The following is a 16,538-nucleotide window of genomic DNA, read 5'->3' as shown; positions in this document are numbered from 1 at the left end:
AGTCCAGATTGGATGGGGATCTGAGCAACCTGATTTAGTTGAAGATGTCCCTGCCCACTGCAGGGAGGTTGGACTAGATGGATGGATGGATGGATGTCCCTTCCAACCCAAACCATCCTGTGACTCTAGAGGTACAGCTGCAGAGAGGTCAGCACGCAGTGATAACCGCAGCAAAGCGCCCATTTCAGAGTCACAACTCTGCCAGCACTCCGGCTCTCCCTGCACCATGCTGAAGGAGAACAGGGTGTTATCCAACCCCCCAGGCCTCTTTTCCTCCCCCCAGCCCTTGAGGACCCACCTGCCCAGCGTTGCCCCCTCTGCCAGAGACATAGGTGAGGTGATGGGCGCGCACGGCCGGCGCCGCCGGCTCCCAGCTCACCCGCACGGACGCGTGGCTCAGCTCCGAGAAGCTCAGGTACCTGGGGGGACTCAAGGCCACTGCAAAAACAGTTAGTGACAGCACTGCCAGCCTTCACAGGCTGCACAAGTGCCACCCACTGCCTCCTGCTGCGCTTAGATGATCCCAGCTTGAACTAAGAGGCTCGTTCATTATGCAGGAAAATATTCCCTTTGTTCATTGGGATGCCTTGTGAAGGCTGACCTAGAACAGAGGCTAGGCAGAGTTGAAGAATAAAGTAGGGATTTATTAGAAGGCCTCCATGGATAATGCTTGGGCAGTGCAAGAGCTCAGCCAGGGCTGCACCCAAGATGAACCAAAATGGTCACAAAATGCATGACCAGTCATAAGATCTCTCACTTTTATAAGTTCTGCTCCATTTCCATATTGGAGTTAATTGTCCAATTATAGCTTTAGCTTATGAAGTCCCATCCTTCTTGTTTTTCCCTCTTCAGTCCATTGTTTATGCTCTTGGACCTGAGACTTGGATCATTTATCCTTGGTCTCCAGCTAGAAAAGGAATTGTTTTGTCTAGCTACTCTGTGCAGAGAGCTTTCTGTTTCCTAATATGAAACTCAGATTTACACACTAAAGCAGTACAGAATCAGAAAAATATAAAAGCTAAAACCTGAGGCATCAACTACCACTCACATATCTGGGAGGTTGCAAAGGGCTGCCATAGATTTAGGTGAGAAAACAACCAGATGATCACCTTTTCCCCTGCCAGACAACAAAGACTTGAAGGAGCACCTCTTTCAGGGTTCCTTTATTACCAGGGGAACACTTCTCTTTCACAGCTTACCCTGCAACTAGAGATCCCCTTGGGGACCAATATTCACTTCAGATCCAGCAGAAAAGAGGCAGAGTGTGTACAAGCCACATGCACAATATGGGAAGCACCTCACTGAACACGTCTCTCCTGCTTTGAGTGTTTAATAACAGCTCAGTAAGCAGCAGCAGCACTTACAGGTGGTTTCCTGGATGCTGGCTGGATCACTGGCATCTTCCCCATACATGGCATACACTGCAACAGAGTACCCAGTGCTGGGGGACAGCCCCTCCAGCAGCACCTCGGGCTGGGTCACCTTCACCTGCCAACAGAGAGGGGGTTTAGGGTACCCTTCAGCTCTAGGGTATCTCTCAATGCATTAAAGAGAGCAGGACCTTACAGAGACACAAGAGCCCTTTGGTTACAGTAAGGCAACATCTCCATTCTAGAATGGTTTTAGAACCATAGTATCACAAGCTGGAAGGGACCAAAAAAGGATCAGCAGAGTCCAAATCTTGTTCCTCAACAGGAAAACCCCAAGAACCCCACCATGTGCCTGAGAGTGTTGTACAAATTCTCTTCGACCTCTGTCACCCTGGTGCTGTGACCATGCCATGCCCACCCACCCCCTGGGTGAGGAACCCTTTCCTGACATCCCCCCTAAACCTGCCCTGACACAGCCCCAGCTGCTCCCTCGGCTCCTGTCACACAGAGCAGAGATGGGAGCTGCCCTCCCTTCCCCTCGATGATGTCTCCCCTCATTCCCCTCCTCTCCAGCCCCTTCCCCACCTGGGCAGGTGCTCTGCAGTGCTCTGCCTCTCTGCCACCCAACCCCTGGGGATGCACAGCACCTCCTCCTAACCCTGCTCTGCAGAGCCCTGAGTCTCTCACACCAAAACGCTGCTCTGGGTTAGATCAGGAGGTATCCATGAGCTGTGATCCCGCTTTTCCCAGAGCCATAGGAAGCTGTGGCAGGAGCGCTGCCGGGCTGCTGCCATCTGCTGCCAGCACAGCACGGGCACAGCCCTGGTCCTGCTGCCCTGAGCTGCAGAAAGGCACCACAGGGACATTTAGGACTCTGCACCCCTTGGAGCACAGCTTATAAGAAGGTGGGAACATTTTAATGCTGGTTTTGCAGACATCCCATAGGTCTGGAGCATTGCACTCCTGCAGGGAGTAGGTCAGGTAACTGGAAATGTTTTAGTATGCTGAAATGCAAATTTGAATATTGGTGTTTCTTCAAGTGTTCTGGATCTTATAAAAATCCCATGATTATGCCCTGGAAGCAGAGTATGAATTGTTCTAGTTTGAAAACCACCCTGTCCCTATTGCTGTGCATTCAAAGGGGGAATCTCAAACAGACAATAAATGTTCCTCCCCACTCACTTTGTTTTTTTAATTCATATCCTCAGCATACAGGTACTCCAGATAAGGCATTAACATGCACAACAAAGGGTTCTTAGATGTTTCTAAGGATTTTCCATTCTTCAAGCATTGTTTTATTCATCTGCAGTGTTGTAGGTCTGTTTTCAGATGTCAGCAAAATCCACCCTAACACATTTTCAATTAACATTTAAAGAGACACACAGTCGAGATGTTTATGTACAGCCTCAAGGATGCAGTGATTACATTTGGGGCGGCAAGGATGTGAGTTCAGTTTCCAGGGCCCCAGGAGGTAGCCAGATCTCTCCCTTGACTTAATTTCCCACATGAAACCCTCAAAGTTAGAAATAATTTTGAGACAAACCATTAAAAAAGCGAATATTCTATGAAAGCTGTTCCTGGCAATAATTCTGATACATTTTTTTCTTTGACCACACGATACCAATTGCCAAAGCTTAGAGCTAGCACTAAACTCAGCCGAGACAGAGAAAAAACAGTGTTATCACCATTGTCACAAACTCTACCTCTGTTGTGTAGTCCTCTGCTCCATCAGGGGCTGCAGAGCAGAGCACCAGGTAGTGTGTGGCTCCCTGGGCTGCTTCCCAGCTCAGCCTCAGGCTGTTGTGGCTCCGCTCAGAGACGCGCAGGGAGCGAGGGGAAGACAAAGGCACTAAAGGGAAAAATAAGGCACAAAGGTACCTTCAGTGAATGAGGTCTGAAACAACTCAAAACCCAGGGGACACCTGGCTTTACAACAGCTACTGCAAGCTGGTGGGCACTTACCCCATGTCTAACACAGTCTCTATGCTACAGAGAGTTTAATTCACTTGGAGACCATAGATTTAAGATTTTTTAAAAAGCAGCACAGAGTTGCAATATATTTCTAGCAGAGTGTGCTACTGCCACTTTCTGCTTTGCAGAATGACAGAGGTGGAAAGGAGGTCTGATACAACTCAAAAGTGAATGAGGCCTGAAACAACTCAAAACCCAGGGGACACCTGGCTTTACAACAGCTACTGCAAGCTGGTGGGCACTTACCCCATGTCTAACACAGTCTCTGTGCTACAGAGAGTTTAATTCACTTGGAGACCATGGATTTAAAATTTTAAAAAAGCAGCAAAGAGTGGCAATATATTCCTAGCAGGGTGTGTTACTGCCACTTTCTGCTTTGCAGAATGACAGAGGTGGAAAGGACCCCTGTCCAACCAGCTGCTCAAAGAACAGGTTGCTCAAGGGTCTTGTCCGGTTGAGTTCTGAGCATCTCCACAGATGAGAGATGAGATGAGCTCTCTCCAAAGAGAGCTGTAGGCAGGCTGAACCTGAGCTGGAAAATACTCAAGGCAGGCTGCAGTGTGAGATGGCCAGAGCAGCATCAGCTCAGTTCTCTCTACTCACAGGTGGAGGTGACTCCTCTCAGCCCGTCGCCCGCGGCGCTGTCGTACACGGGGATCACCGACACCAGGTACTCCGTGTGCGAGGTCAGGTTGGACAGCTGCAGGGAGGACACTGCTCCCTCCAAAAGCACCTGCAAGCACAAGGCAGGGCTGTCAGGGCAGGGAGGTGCTGCTGCTCTTCAGTGGAATGCCTGAAGTGGCCGCCCCAGGCCAGTGTGGCTGCCCCATGGCAGATTTGTGCCCAAAGACATGAAGTGCAGTTCCCTCTGTGCTTTGTGCTAGGTAAATCTCTCCAGAACAGAGAGGTGAGAGGCAGAAAGGATTGCTGTCCTCTAAGCCTGGGATTTGTGCAAACACTGAGCATAAAACTCTAGTCATGCTCTCACTGAAATCAGTGGAAAATCATCCACAACTTGGATTTGCTTTTTTAAATTATATCCATCATAGATGCGTATCTTTGGAGAGATCTCTGTACCCAAGTGTCTTCTTTGAGTCAAAACATATGATTTAGGGAGGGGATAAGACTACCTAAGAGAAAAATCAACCTATTACCTCATCACATGTACACTCATTGTACATTAAATTTAATCTCTGGTTTAGCTGATGTCCCACTCCCACCCTCTTTTTGTCCACCCAAGCCTACTTTAATTCCCAGCCAGCATCTGGAATCTGTGGCAGCCTCAGGTGTCCAGGGAAAGGTCTCTCACCTCTCTGGGGGTCCCACCCTTGGATGGATAATACACAACCCTGTATTTCTTTGGTGGTCTCAGAGGAGGGCTCCAGGCCAAGTGCATGCTCTTGGAGGTCACAGCAGATATTTTCAGGTCAGTTGGGCTGAGCTGGGGACCTGTGCTCACAGGGGTGTCTTTCACAGCGCTGCCTAGGAATTAAAAACACAGTTATTTTCTTACATTCACACTTCTCATGCCAAACATACTTTCCAGCTCATAAATTTGAGTGACATTTTTCAAATCAAGTTGCAGTCTCCTTCCCTATAGGCTAGAGAAACTGTTCCAGACTGCTCTGAAATAAATATTTTAAAACTGGGTGTACAGAGAACATAAATACTCCATAAAGAGCAGGCTGTGTATTTTGCTGGGTGCTGCAAATAATTCTTCAACACAAGTCTGTGTTCCTCAATCACAAAAATTTGCCAAATTAACAAGCAAAAATTATTTTGGTTTCTTTTTGAAGAAGCTCATTTTACTTCAGCCTAACCTTCACCTTTGTAAAATGTCTAATTATATAAAATATAAATCAATAAGAACAAATGAATTTATTTACATGAATGTCCAGAGCATTAAAATAAAATTATGCTTGAAATTTAGATGTTCCCATTCTGCTTAGGTCAATCTTGGGGCAAAAGAGATAGAAATATGTACACGATATTTCTCCTGAGGATCTAAGCTAACATCTGGAGGGGTTCTTCATGCTTTTCATCATGCAAACTGTTCCCCAGCAAAGGAAAGAAATGGCTGCTTGATTTGAACTTGAAAATACCTTGGAGATCCAACATTCAAAGTTTAGTGGAGGAAAAAAGAAATGCATATAGGTGTTTTTTCATCTCCTCATCCTACCTCCATATTTACCCCATATTCTTTCCCCAGTATATTTTCATACTAGTTCTTCTGCTTTTTCTGTCTCTTTTAGGTTGGGAGAAACTTGGAAAAGGAGATGGATACAACACATTTGGCACACTATATGATAAGGAAAGAGGGAAGGAATATAATGGTAATTCCCTATAATGGTAATTGCTGTCATTAGGTGATTTTCTCCTTCAGGAGGAAGGGACATGGTGAGCAGCAGTGTGGGGGGATAGAATATAAGAAAAATAAAGATAGTGCAGAAAGTAATCTCACCCCTAAGGAGTTGCAGCTGGGCCAGTTATCATAGATTAGGAACAGGCCTGACTTTGACAGGCCACAGCTGTGACCAATGAGAAAAAAGAGTAGGTTGGTTGGTTGAGAAGGGAGTTAGAGTTGGTTAGCTAATTTGTAAAGAAGAAAGAGTCAGTGTTCTGAGGAGTTGCCCATGAGAAACACTAAGAAGGTGTAAAACTTTTGCGATAAGGAGACAACAGCATGGAACCGCTGCAACACGACGACAACACTGCAGGAAGGGAGGCCTCACTTCACCTGCGGATTCCTTGTGGCTCCTCTCCTTGATCCTGGTGCACAGGACACGTGTGAGCTTGCCCACCAGGGAGCTGAGCAGGGGGAAGTCCAGCACGTTGTAGACGGTGAGCTCCAGCGGCTCTGAGGCCACCTGCCGCAGCTCCGCCTCGTCCGCGTTCTTCACCCCTGCCAACAGAGAACCAGGCACTCAGCAGGAGTTAATATTAAGCAATGAGTGTAAACTTGACATAGCCATAGCAAATCTAGGGTTGGTAAATCCTGTGCCAGACACCGCGGTCATACAGGAGACCCAAATTAACCTCCTAACGGTGTAAAGAGTGGTCACATGTTATCCAAGTAGCTAAGATTAAAAAGCAACGGAGCTGTCACAAGCCCAAGATGCCAATAAGGCCTCCCCATCAAAGAAGATCTTAGAACAACGATTAATTGAACTCCATGAAAGCCAGGGCCCAAACTGGGATTAGATACCCCACTATGTCTGGCCCCAAATCTTGACGATTACCCCTACTAAAGCATCCGCCCAACAACTACGAGCACCAACGCTTAAAACTCTAAGGACTTGGCAGTGCCCCAAACCCACCTAGAGGAGCCTGTTCTGTAATCAATGATCCACGATATACCTGACCATTCCTTGCTAAAACAGCCTACATACCACCAGCCCACGTCTCCTGATAGCCCAACAGTGAGCGCAATAGCCCCACCACGCTAATAGGACAGGTCAAGGTATAGCCTATGGAATGGAAGCAATGGGCTACATTTTCTAAGTTATAGCATAACAGCAAAGGGGTATGAAACAACCCCTGGAAGGTGGATTTAGCCTTCCAGCATGGGGGAAGTCCAGCACATTGTAGACGGTGAGCTCCAGTGGCTCTGAGGCCACAGCTGCAGCTCTGCCTCGGCTGCGTTCTTCACCCCTGCTAACAGAGAACCAGGCTGCTGAGTTTGCACACAACCCCAGCGTGGCAAGAGATAAGGATCTTGATTCCATGTTTCAAAAGGCTGGTTTATTATTTTATGTATTATATTAAAGGAAATATATATTAATGATATATGATAGTATGATATAGAGTTTTCATGTGATATATTAAAGCTCTACTAAAAGAATAGAAGAAAGGATTTCATCAGAAGGCTTGAAAGGAATAGAAAGCAATGATAATAAAATATTGTGACTGACCAGAGAGTCTGAGACAGCTGGATTGTGATTGGCCATTAATTAAAAACAACCACGTGAGAGCAATCAAAGATTGCACCTGTTGCATTCCACGGCAGGAGATAATTGTTGTTTACATTTAGTTTCTGAGGGCCCTCAGCTTCTCAGGAGAAAAGGTCCTAACAAAAGAATTTTTCATAAAATATGTCCGTGACACCAGGCTGAGAAATGCCCCACACAGGTCTTCACCAGCACCCTGCTCTCCCAGCACAGTGATGTCTTTTCCTGCACCAACCAGCTCAGCCCAGCCTGGGAAGAGCTTTCTGCTCAGAAACCTTTTAGTGGCCTGGAGACAGCCTGGTAGATCTTCCTGCTGTTTTCCTGCCTCCTCACCACTTGCAGGCTTGGCTGTCAGAAAGGTAGATGTTTTTCAACCTGAGAGGCAGTTGGCATAAACATGAGGGACTGAATGAACAAATAACCATTTTATATTTATGAGGTGCCAGCGCTCCCCACAGAGAGCCTGTTGTTCGTCAGAACATCACATTGCATTTCAACAGTCAGGGATGAGTAAAAAGCAGCCCTTTTATGTAACAGAATTTCTCCATCTCACAGCATCCTCCATCCTTCAGCTCCCCCTCCTCATTAACTCTCTGCTGACCAAGCTCCACAGTACAACTCATTTTGCTTCCCAGAGCTTGGTTCAAGGTTTCCTAACACTGTCCAAGGAGGCTCAGCAGCTCTCCTCCCTCCATAAATGCCACTTACCTGCATAACACTATGCAATAAACCCTCACTTGCATGTTCCCAACATAAATTAGCACTTCTGGAGATTGCAATTTTAGGGGAGCTTTTATCTAACTTTATTGCTCATGTGTCAGTCTCCAGCAGACCCCGTGTGCTCCAAGGCCAGAGCTGCTCAAGGCCATTCTGTGTCTCGGTGTTGCTGGCAGACAGTGAAAAGCAGATAATGTTGTTATTCAGAGAAATGGGAAGTTGTGAGAGGCAGTAATTATACAGAAGGTCCCCTGCCATCCCCAACACAATGTTCTCTTGCCCAGTTCCACAGCTGAGAATATTGTTTTCATGGCACTGATCCCTGAGGCTCCCAAAGGTCCTTAGATGGGAAGTGTGAAATCTCTCATGTGAATACCTTCCCCCCAAAAAAAACATCATTTCAAGACACTGCCTGGGCTGAATAAATGAGTTAATTTTCATCTGAGCCACAGTGTAATGAGGTCTCACCCACCACCTCAGTTCTACAGCCTCAGGATGCTTCTGTCAAAGTTGAGGGAACACAACCTTCAATTTGAAGATGACCAAAAATAGGTTGGCTTTGTCCTACAGCTTATCAATGGCTGTGATCTTACCAATGGCAAATATCTCTATGCCCAGGTTTTTCAAGGTCTGAGCAGCCAGGTTGGCATCATCCTGGGACTTCCCATCAGTCAGGAGGATTACCAACTTCTCAGCCTCCAGCCGGGCACCAGCGTCTGGTTTCAGATTCTGCTCCAGGACGTGGGTCAGGGCCAGACCTGGAGAGGGGCAGAGATGGAGGTTGTACCACAGCCTTCCAAAAAAACCACATGTTTTCTCTCCTCCCCAGTGGCCACAGTCCCCACAGAGCCCATAATCCATGGGAACAGATTTCCCCACTGTTCAGAGCCCTGCCAGGTGGAGTTACCTGTAAAGGTGTTGCCGCCCTTGTACCGCAGGTTCCTCACGGCCTCCAGCAGCTGTTCCCTGGTGGAGTGAGCGCTCAGATCCCACTCTGTCCTGGGGTCACTGCTGTACTGGGACAGCCCTGGGGAAGACAGGAGCCATGGGCATCCAGCCAGCCCAGGGGAGCTGCAGGAGCCCCACTCTGGGAGCTGCTGTCAGGATTGGCAGGGAGGCTGACACCAAATAATGACAGGGACTGGGTGTGAGCACATGGGGCTTCTAACTCCACTTTCTGCATGGTTCTGAGAAAATAGCATGAAGTTGAGTCATGGGGGGATTTTGCTGGATATTGGGAAAAGGTTCTTCCCCCAGATAGTGGTGGGGCTCTGAACAGGTTCCCAGGGCAGTGGTCACAGTCCCAGGCTCACAGAGCTCAAGGAATGTTTGGATAATGCTCTCAGGCACAGAGTGGGATCTTTGGGGTGTTCTGTGCAGGGCCAGGACTTGGACTCAATGATCCTTATGGGTCCCTCCCAAATTATAATATTCCACAATTCTGTGATTCTCTGGTCCTGCCATGCTGGCAGCAAAGCCATGCCTCAGACCCCACGGGGTACAGGGGTACACATCCCCCTCATGATGATCAGAGGAATTTGATAAGGTGCCAAAGTTAATCCAGGTCAAACAATGAGCTGCAAGGGCTGAGAAGGATTTACACCATCCTATTTCATGTACAGCCTGGCTGCCAGCATCACTCAGAGCTGGAAGCAGCCCCATTCAGTGCCCCATTCCCTGCTGAACTCACAGCAGCCCCAGTGGGGCATTGCCTCTGCACCCAGTGCACTGGTGGCTGAGCACATCCTCAGACATGGCAGCAAATCCCAAAAGTGTCTCAGCATCATCACCTGACCCAAGGCTGCCCAAAGACAGCGCTGCTGCTCACTGTGCAGATATTTTTCATGGCCACTAGAGGCCAGAGCTTGCTGCCAGATGGGAAAAGCTTCCAAGAGCAGCTCAAGGACCCCATCCTAGAGAAATAACAGCTCCCAAGAGGAGCACATCACCACGGGGACAAGAGACCAAGGCCCCTTCAAACATCAGCATCCCAAGGTCAGGAAACAGGAGCATGTCCTACCTACTCTGATCTTGTCTTCTGCAATACTGAATGGGGAAATCAAATTGCTCAGGAACTCCTTGATGAGCTTGAAATTGTTGCGCCCGATGCTCCAGGAGCCATCCACGAGCAGGACAATGTCAGTCATGGCAGGAGTGTCACACTGAAACTGGGAGCCTGCAGGGGAAAGGTTGGATACTCAGAGAAGCAGTTGTGAGGAGGAAAACCTGCTTTGGTTTTAAGATAAAAATCAAATCTGCTGTGCAAGGCCTTGTCGGGATGGTGGAATGGACCATCTGCCAGTCTGGCACATGTCAGCATCCTGTGAAAACCATGGAGCCAAGGATAACCCATCTCAGCACCTCAAAATGGAGTGGTGTGTGGCTGCACCTCTGCAAAGAAGGAGTTAAAGCTGTCAGGAAGCATGTGCTAACCCAAGCACTGCTCTCTGCAAGCTGTCAGCTCCATTCCATCTCTGCCCCAGCCCAGTGCTTCCTTTTATCTAGCTTAAGTCTCCAAGAATTGCAGGTGATTGCTTAATTCCATTCCATCACGAGATCCCCTGTGGGCTACAATTATTTCATGGCTTTATATTAAATCCAATCTCTCAGCAAAAACCTGCTGGCACCATGGATGCTCCAGCTCTGCCTCCCTCCCCACCCCTGGCCCTCAGCTCAGCAGAGGATATGATAAGGCATTTTGCTAATTGGAGGCATCTTCCTTGAGTATTGCTCAGATGGGGAGGGGAAGCAGATGATCCCACTGAGATTTATCAGGCTCCAAGGAGGTGTGTCTCCTCTCACAGTCATGGATTTCTACTGGGCCAAAGGGGATGCTCTGGCCCATCCCATTCCCACCATTTCAGCAGAGCTGGGAGCCATCACAATCTCAACTGAATCTGAAGGATCCTCATGGATCAGATATCTGTGAAACACAAAGAACAAGCCCAGAAGGAGGAGCAGACCAGATAACAAACACTCCTGGTGCTTGGAAAGGAAACACCTTGGGAAGGTCCATGGCTGGCGGTGCTCTGCTGAGGAACACAAATGCTTACATGAATCTGCCAGAAGCAGGGGGAGATGACAACGTGAAGAGAGAATGCTGCCAAATCAATTAAAATCAGTAAATTAAATCATCTGCAATGAATTCCTGGCCCAACTCCAGCTTTCCTGAGAATTCATGTTGTTCTACAGGACTCCAAATTTCTCCAGTGAGCTCTGACATCTCCCAGAGCATGAGCTAGGGATTGGAAGCACAACCAGCAGCACTGTACTCTGGGGGGCAGAGGGTGGGCTGGAAAGCTGGAATTCAGTGAGTGTTAGGGAAAACAGCAGGGGAGAAGGAGCAGGACATGTCTGAACCCCCTCTCACCTCGTCTCAGTGAATCCTTTGGGGGTTTTTCTTTTCCTGGAGTCTCTCGCTCCGTGCTTGCAGGAGTGTGCTGGGATGATTTTGGGGTTGTTGATGCTGTTTCTGTCATGCTGACCTCCACACTGGGCTGGTTTCTTGTCGTTTCTCCCGAGCTCTTTGGCTGAACCCCCTTCTGCCTTTTCCTTTCAGCTCTGTCCTTTGCTGTGCTCCAAAGAGAAAAATCCCATTGTCCCAAACTGTGTTATCCCCATCCAACCCCACTCCTCAGCTGATTTATGCCCCATTTAGCACAGGTTTAGGGGGCTCAGAAAGGGTAAAATTCCAACAATTTTATGGAAATAGGTGGGTGGATTGTCACCACCTTCATTCATACCTCTCTGAGAGGGCTGCATGTGTGCTCAAGAGCTAATATTAAAGATGGGTCACATCAACAAGTGTGTTGTTCCCATTATCATTCATGATGAAAAACAATGAATGTTTATAAAATATAAATCAGGAAAAACATCCCATGGCACCTCATACCCCGTTCCTCTCCAGAGCTCAGCAATCTGTGACCTGCAAACACCCTGAGCTAGTGCAAGACTTTTTGGATAATGGCCCTGGTGGATCTTGCTTCCATCAACAGGTGAAATACCCTTTTGAGCCCATGGAAACATGAGAATCTGTAGTTACATACAGTCCTCAGCCAGAGAGGTTGAGGGAATCCTTCTTGTAGAGCACCTGCAGCCAGCCCTGGGACACAGAGCTTAGGGAAAAAGCACCATCAGCTTCTCAGAGAGCAGATTGCTCTCAAAGAATCCACATTCAGTCAAAGGATGGGTTTGCATCTGCTGAATTTGGGTACCTGGACGTGCATTTTCAGCTTGGCTGGAATGAGGGGCAAATATTTTTAGGTGGTATACTGTGTTTCTGTGCAAAGGATGAGACCAGGCTAGCAAGGCTCACTGTACAAATATCTGTGATGAAGGGAGATTTTAGTGAGAAAATGGGGATGGTTTTAGGGACAGCTGAATGCCATGGTAGCATGGCACAGGCTGTGGCTCAAAATCAATTCCCTGTGAGACTCCAGGATGGTGAGAGTACCCACCTGAGTGTGGCAGGGCAGTGTTCAGGGGTGGTGGGGTGTCCTCAGCCACCCCACTGTGCTCAGCTGCTGAGGTGAGATTCTTTCCTGACGCAGCTCCTGCGTTCCTGCGGCTGTTTCTGGTCTGGGATGCATTTCTGAGCTCCTCTACTGTGGGAAGACCAAAAATAGAGAAATTGCACATCTAGAGAGCCACAGTGCCTCCCTCATCCCCTGGGTTTTCCCCATCTCCCTTCTTCCAACCAAAACAGTACCAGGCTCTGGGATTGCTGAGCACTCTGCAGGGCATGTGCCAGAGCAGCCACATCCCCAAGAGCCTCAGGAGCTCTGAGTGGTAAAATTTAGCCCTCTCCACTTACTCACAAATTTCCTCTTGGCAAACAGGGCTTCCTGGGAGCCGTTGAGCACGTAGACCTGCAGGGTGTATTCCTTGGTGGGGCTCAGCCCTCCCACTGTGGCTTTGGGAGTCTTGGTTTTCAGCATGACTTCTTGCTCCGAGTCCCCTGAGGTGGGATGAAGCCACAGCTCAGAGCCTGTCAGAGCTTAAATTTAAGTTGACAGTAGCAAAAGCAGCACTGAAATGCAGGGAATGTCTGCCTAGGGACTGCAGTCAGCTCCTATTCACGCTTTAAATTTTGAGGAGCTCTGATTTTTTACTCTTTTTCTTCAGCGTAGAGCTGGGAAGATTGAGGTGGGTTTTTTAAATCCCTGGTATGTACCCAAATTAGAGAATTACTTCCTACCCAGTATTAATACAACTTTCACCAGCTTCCCAAGGACTGTTGAATGAAAAGCTGGTGTTGAGAGTGTAAAGCTGGTGTTGAGAGTGCAAAGACTGGCAACTGCTTATGAAAACACCCAGCTGGTTGAGGTCATGTGTGACACAATGAGGAAGTGACTCGGAGTCTCTGGAGGTCACTGCTGGCCCTTGGACTCATCTCACCCCAGCTGTGCCGCCTCTGCCCCATCTGTCTGCAGGGCACCACTCATTTCTGGGACTGGCACTGCCTCCAGACCCTTCCACAGCCGTGTCTGAGCTGTTGGACCCTGTCCTGGGGCTGGGATGCCTTGAGCAGCCAAGGGCAATGAGCAGAGGGAGCAAGGCAGTGTCTGCTGCCCAGCACAGAGGGGCACAGCAGCTCCCTAAACCCCTCTGATAGAAAGGTCTGGAGCTTTGAATGATGGAGATGGATGTGTTCCTGCCCCAGCCATCCCTGTGCTCCTGCCTGGGGCTGGAAACTCCCCAGCCTGAGAGGGAAAGCCTCAGGCATGTGCTGTGGGGATTCCCTGCATTCCCGGGATGCTCATCAATCTCTGCTGAGCTGAGGCTCTGGGGGCAACCAAGGAATGAGAAACCTGCTGCTCCAGGCTGGGAAACAGGTGGGGGCTGAGCTAAAATCGGGTGGATGATCACAGGAGCTGCCGCCCTGCACTCCTGCTCCCTTTTCCGGCTCACTGGGAACAGAATGCCAGCCACGATTGAGGATGGCTCAGCCCCTCCTCCCCTCTGAGGGACATCGTGTCCTTCCAACCCCACTGGGTTCAACATCTGAAATCAGGGAGTAGGGGTAGGGAGCTGGAGGGATGAGCCTACCCACACAAATAGGGTCAGAGGCTTCCCATTCCTTGTCCCTGCAGTGGTGGCAGAGCTGGGAGCTCCACAGAAGAGCCAGGCAAGGAACCTGTTTCATTTTTGTCTCACAGAGTCCCAAAGAACAGCATTTCTGGCTAAACCTTTCCCCTAGGGTGAAGAGGGCTGAATTTCCCCTCTTTCCTGTGAAGGAGTGAAAAGGGGACAGTGCCTGCATTGGGTGGCACTACAAACTGCTCCCACAGAGGCTCCTTGTCACTGCTGCACGTACAGCCCAGTGAAACCAGCCCTTGGAACCAGAGCAGGCTGTGGGTAACTCCCTCTGCCTTTTCTCTGTTCCCTTAAGGTCTCAATAATTCTCATTTCTCATCTTTAGGAGCTGCTGTGCTCCCGGTGCAGCTCAGTCCCGCTGAGCTCTGCTGGGGCCCAAGCCCAGGGTGTCAGCACGTACCTGCCATGGGCTTTACCCGAACTTTGTAGCCATTGATGTTCCCCTCAGTCTCTTTCCACTTCATCTGCAGCCTGTCTTCTGAGAGGACAGTGAGTTTCAGCCGGCCTGACCCTGAGGAGGAGGAGGAGGAGGAGGAGGAGACGTGGCCGTGCTGTTGTGGCTGCAATTCCTGCCACAAACCCCACTCTGCTGTCTCCCCCAAGGACATGGCAGTGGTTGTGGTACAAAGGGCGCCTTCCCCACCCCAGGCAAGTCCTCAGCATCCCCTTGCAGCTCTGCAGGCCTGGAGCCTCCTGTGCAAGGAGGAGTTTCTCATTTATACCCCTGCAGAAAGGTAAAGCAGCCTCCCCACAGGTGAGGGCTTTCTCTGAACCCTTCATGCCCTGAAGGGCTCTCCCAGGAGCTTTCAGGATGAATGGTGTTTTACAGCAAGTGTGTTCAGTGCAAACACGTGCAATGGGAGGGCAGCAAATGAGCTCAAGCAAGGCTCCTCAATAGGCTTGGGATACTCAGAAATACAGGAATTCCCCAGGTGATGGATCCCACACTTGTGCAGAATGATCATTTCAGAGGCAGCTCCAAGGACCAGCTGGGTTTAGAAAGAAGGAAATAAAAAGAAAGAAAAGCTGATAAAGTGTAAATAACAGCTCCTGGCAGGACCATAACTCATGGGCACCAGCTTGTATCAGTTTGCTGCAGGGAGCTGCAAGCTAAATGACAAATCCTGAGGGAAAAAATAGTATCAGACAAGGAGGTAAAGAGAAGAAAGAGCACATTCCTTTATCAGCTCCAGATTTCACAGCTATCTGTTAACCCAGATAGATGGCTGAGCCCTTGTGTCACTCCTTGAATCCACGATTCCTGTCACACAAATGTCACCATATGAACCTTTCTCACTCAGCTGGATGCAGGATGGCAACTCAGCAGATTTCTCTTCCCTCCCTGTGACACTGTGCCCAGAGCTGCCTTTCCAGCAGGATGCCCTAATCTGCAGTGAGTGAGCACACCATAAACATCTGCACCCAAGGGCTCCCCCTCATTTGCAGCTGTTACCAATCTTTTTCCCTTTACAATTACTCATAAAAAAATAAATCTCAGAGTGACCTGGAGTTCCTGCTCAGTGCTGCCAAAGTGTCACCCAGGGCTCCTCAGCTCCCTAATCTGGTCCTGCACTAATCCCTGACACCTCCTGACATCCCTGCCATGATGTCACCCCCCAGGAAAGCAGTGAGAGCTGGCACTGAGGGTCCTGCTTGTCTCAGCCCAACATCTGGGCCTTAACCTTTCCCTGCAGAGACTTCCTGCAAGCTGCCCAACAAGCAGATAACTATTTTGGGGAAACAAAGCTCAGATTCACATCTCACCCCAGGCAAATCTGAAGAGGAAGAAAGAAAACAGGGGGAAGAGGGGTGAAGGGCAAAAAGCAAATCCTAAAATCACGCCTAAGAGAAATGGTAAAAGATCATGGAACAATGAGGGGAATTCATAGCTAGATTAAACATGGAGTTGTCTTCTTTTGGCCAAGTGTGGTCCAGCTCCTTGGGCATCACTCTAGGAGCCCAGAAGCGAAAAAGACAAGAATGTCCCCAGACAGACCAGAAAGGACATCATCCTCTAAAGCACCATTATGTGCTGGATGCAAATGATCCCCAGTGCCATGAAAGCTCCACTGTTTCCTTGCCCTGTGTTGGATGTGCACTGTTTGATGCTGTAACCTTGCTCTCAGGGAGTTAAACCCAGGCTTAACTGCAGAAGCCTGGAAGACACACAGCAGGGAGACACATCTGTCCCAGCCCTGCAGGGCCATCCACCTCTCTAGAAACCTTTGTGCTCATCAGACAAAACCTAAAGGTGGCTCTTCCACATCAGAAAGGCTGTGCTGAGGTGCTGGAGGAATTTTCTGGGGAGCAGGATGATACAGGATGAATCACCTGCATCAGCCAGATGTTGCACCACATCTCACCACAAACACCCAAAGCAGGAAGGTGCAGTGTCTAAAGAAGCAAAAGCCTTTTCCTTCCTATTTCTCAGGCTCCC

At 49.0% G+C, this 16,538-nt stretch overlaps 1 protein-coding gene across 2 annotated transcripts in view; it reads right to left on the bottom strand.

Annotated features, from left to right (window-relative positions):
- The window catches only part of COL20A1 (collagen type XX alpha 1 chain), a 73,180-nt gene that overhangs the window by 32,610 nt on the left and 24,032 nt on the right, over positions 1-16,538 (bottom strand). For both annotated transcript variants that reach the window (XM_064729706.1, XM_064729705.1), the window contains exons 3-15: positions 14,502-14,612; positions 12,819-12,962; positions 12,463-12,609; positions 11,376-11,576; positions 10,026-10,181; positions 8,913-9,032; positions 8,599-8,763; positions 6,079-6,243; positions 4,651-4,823; positions 3,945-4,074; positions 3,074-3,219; positions 1,365-1,488; positions 299-438 (exon numbers count right to left, since the gene is read on the bottom strand). In XM_064729706.1, coding sequence (XP_064585776.1) covers positions 299-438; positions 1,365-1,488; positions 3,074-3,219; positions 3,945-4,074; positions 4,651-4,823; positions 6,079-6,243; positions 8,599-8,763; positions 8,913-9,032; positions 10,026-10,181; positions 11,376-11,576; positions 12,463-12,609; positions 12,819-12,962; positions 14,502-14,612 — 1,922 coding nt within the window. The remainder of the gene's footprint in view (positions 1-298; positions 439-1,364; positions 1,489-3,073; positions 3,220-3,944; positions 4,075-4,650; positions 4,824-6,078; positions 6,244-8,598; positions 8,764-8,912; positions 9,033-10,025; positions 10,182-11,375; positions 11,577-12,462; positions 12,610-12,818; positions 12,963-14,501; positions 14,613-16,538) is intronic.

The sequence above is a fragment of the Zonotrichia leucophrys genome, chromosome 20 (genome assembly GCF_028769735.1).
Source record: "Zonotrichia leucophrys gambelii isolate GWCS_2022_RI chromosome 20, RI_Zleu_2.0, whole genome shotgun sequence".
Classification (NCBI taxonomy): domain Eukaryota; kingdom Metazoa; phylum Chordata; class Aves; order Passeriformes; family Passerellidae; genus Zonotrichia; species Zonotrichia leucophrys.
This window is presented reverse-complemented; position numbering and strand designations above follow the sequence as displayed.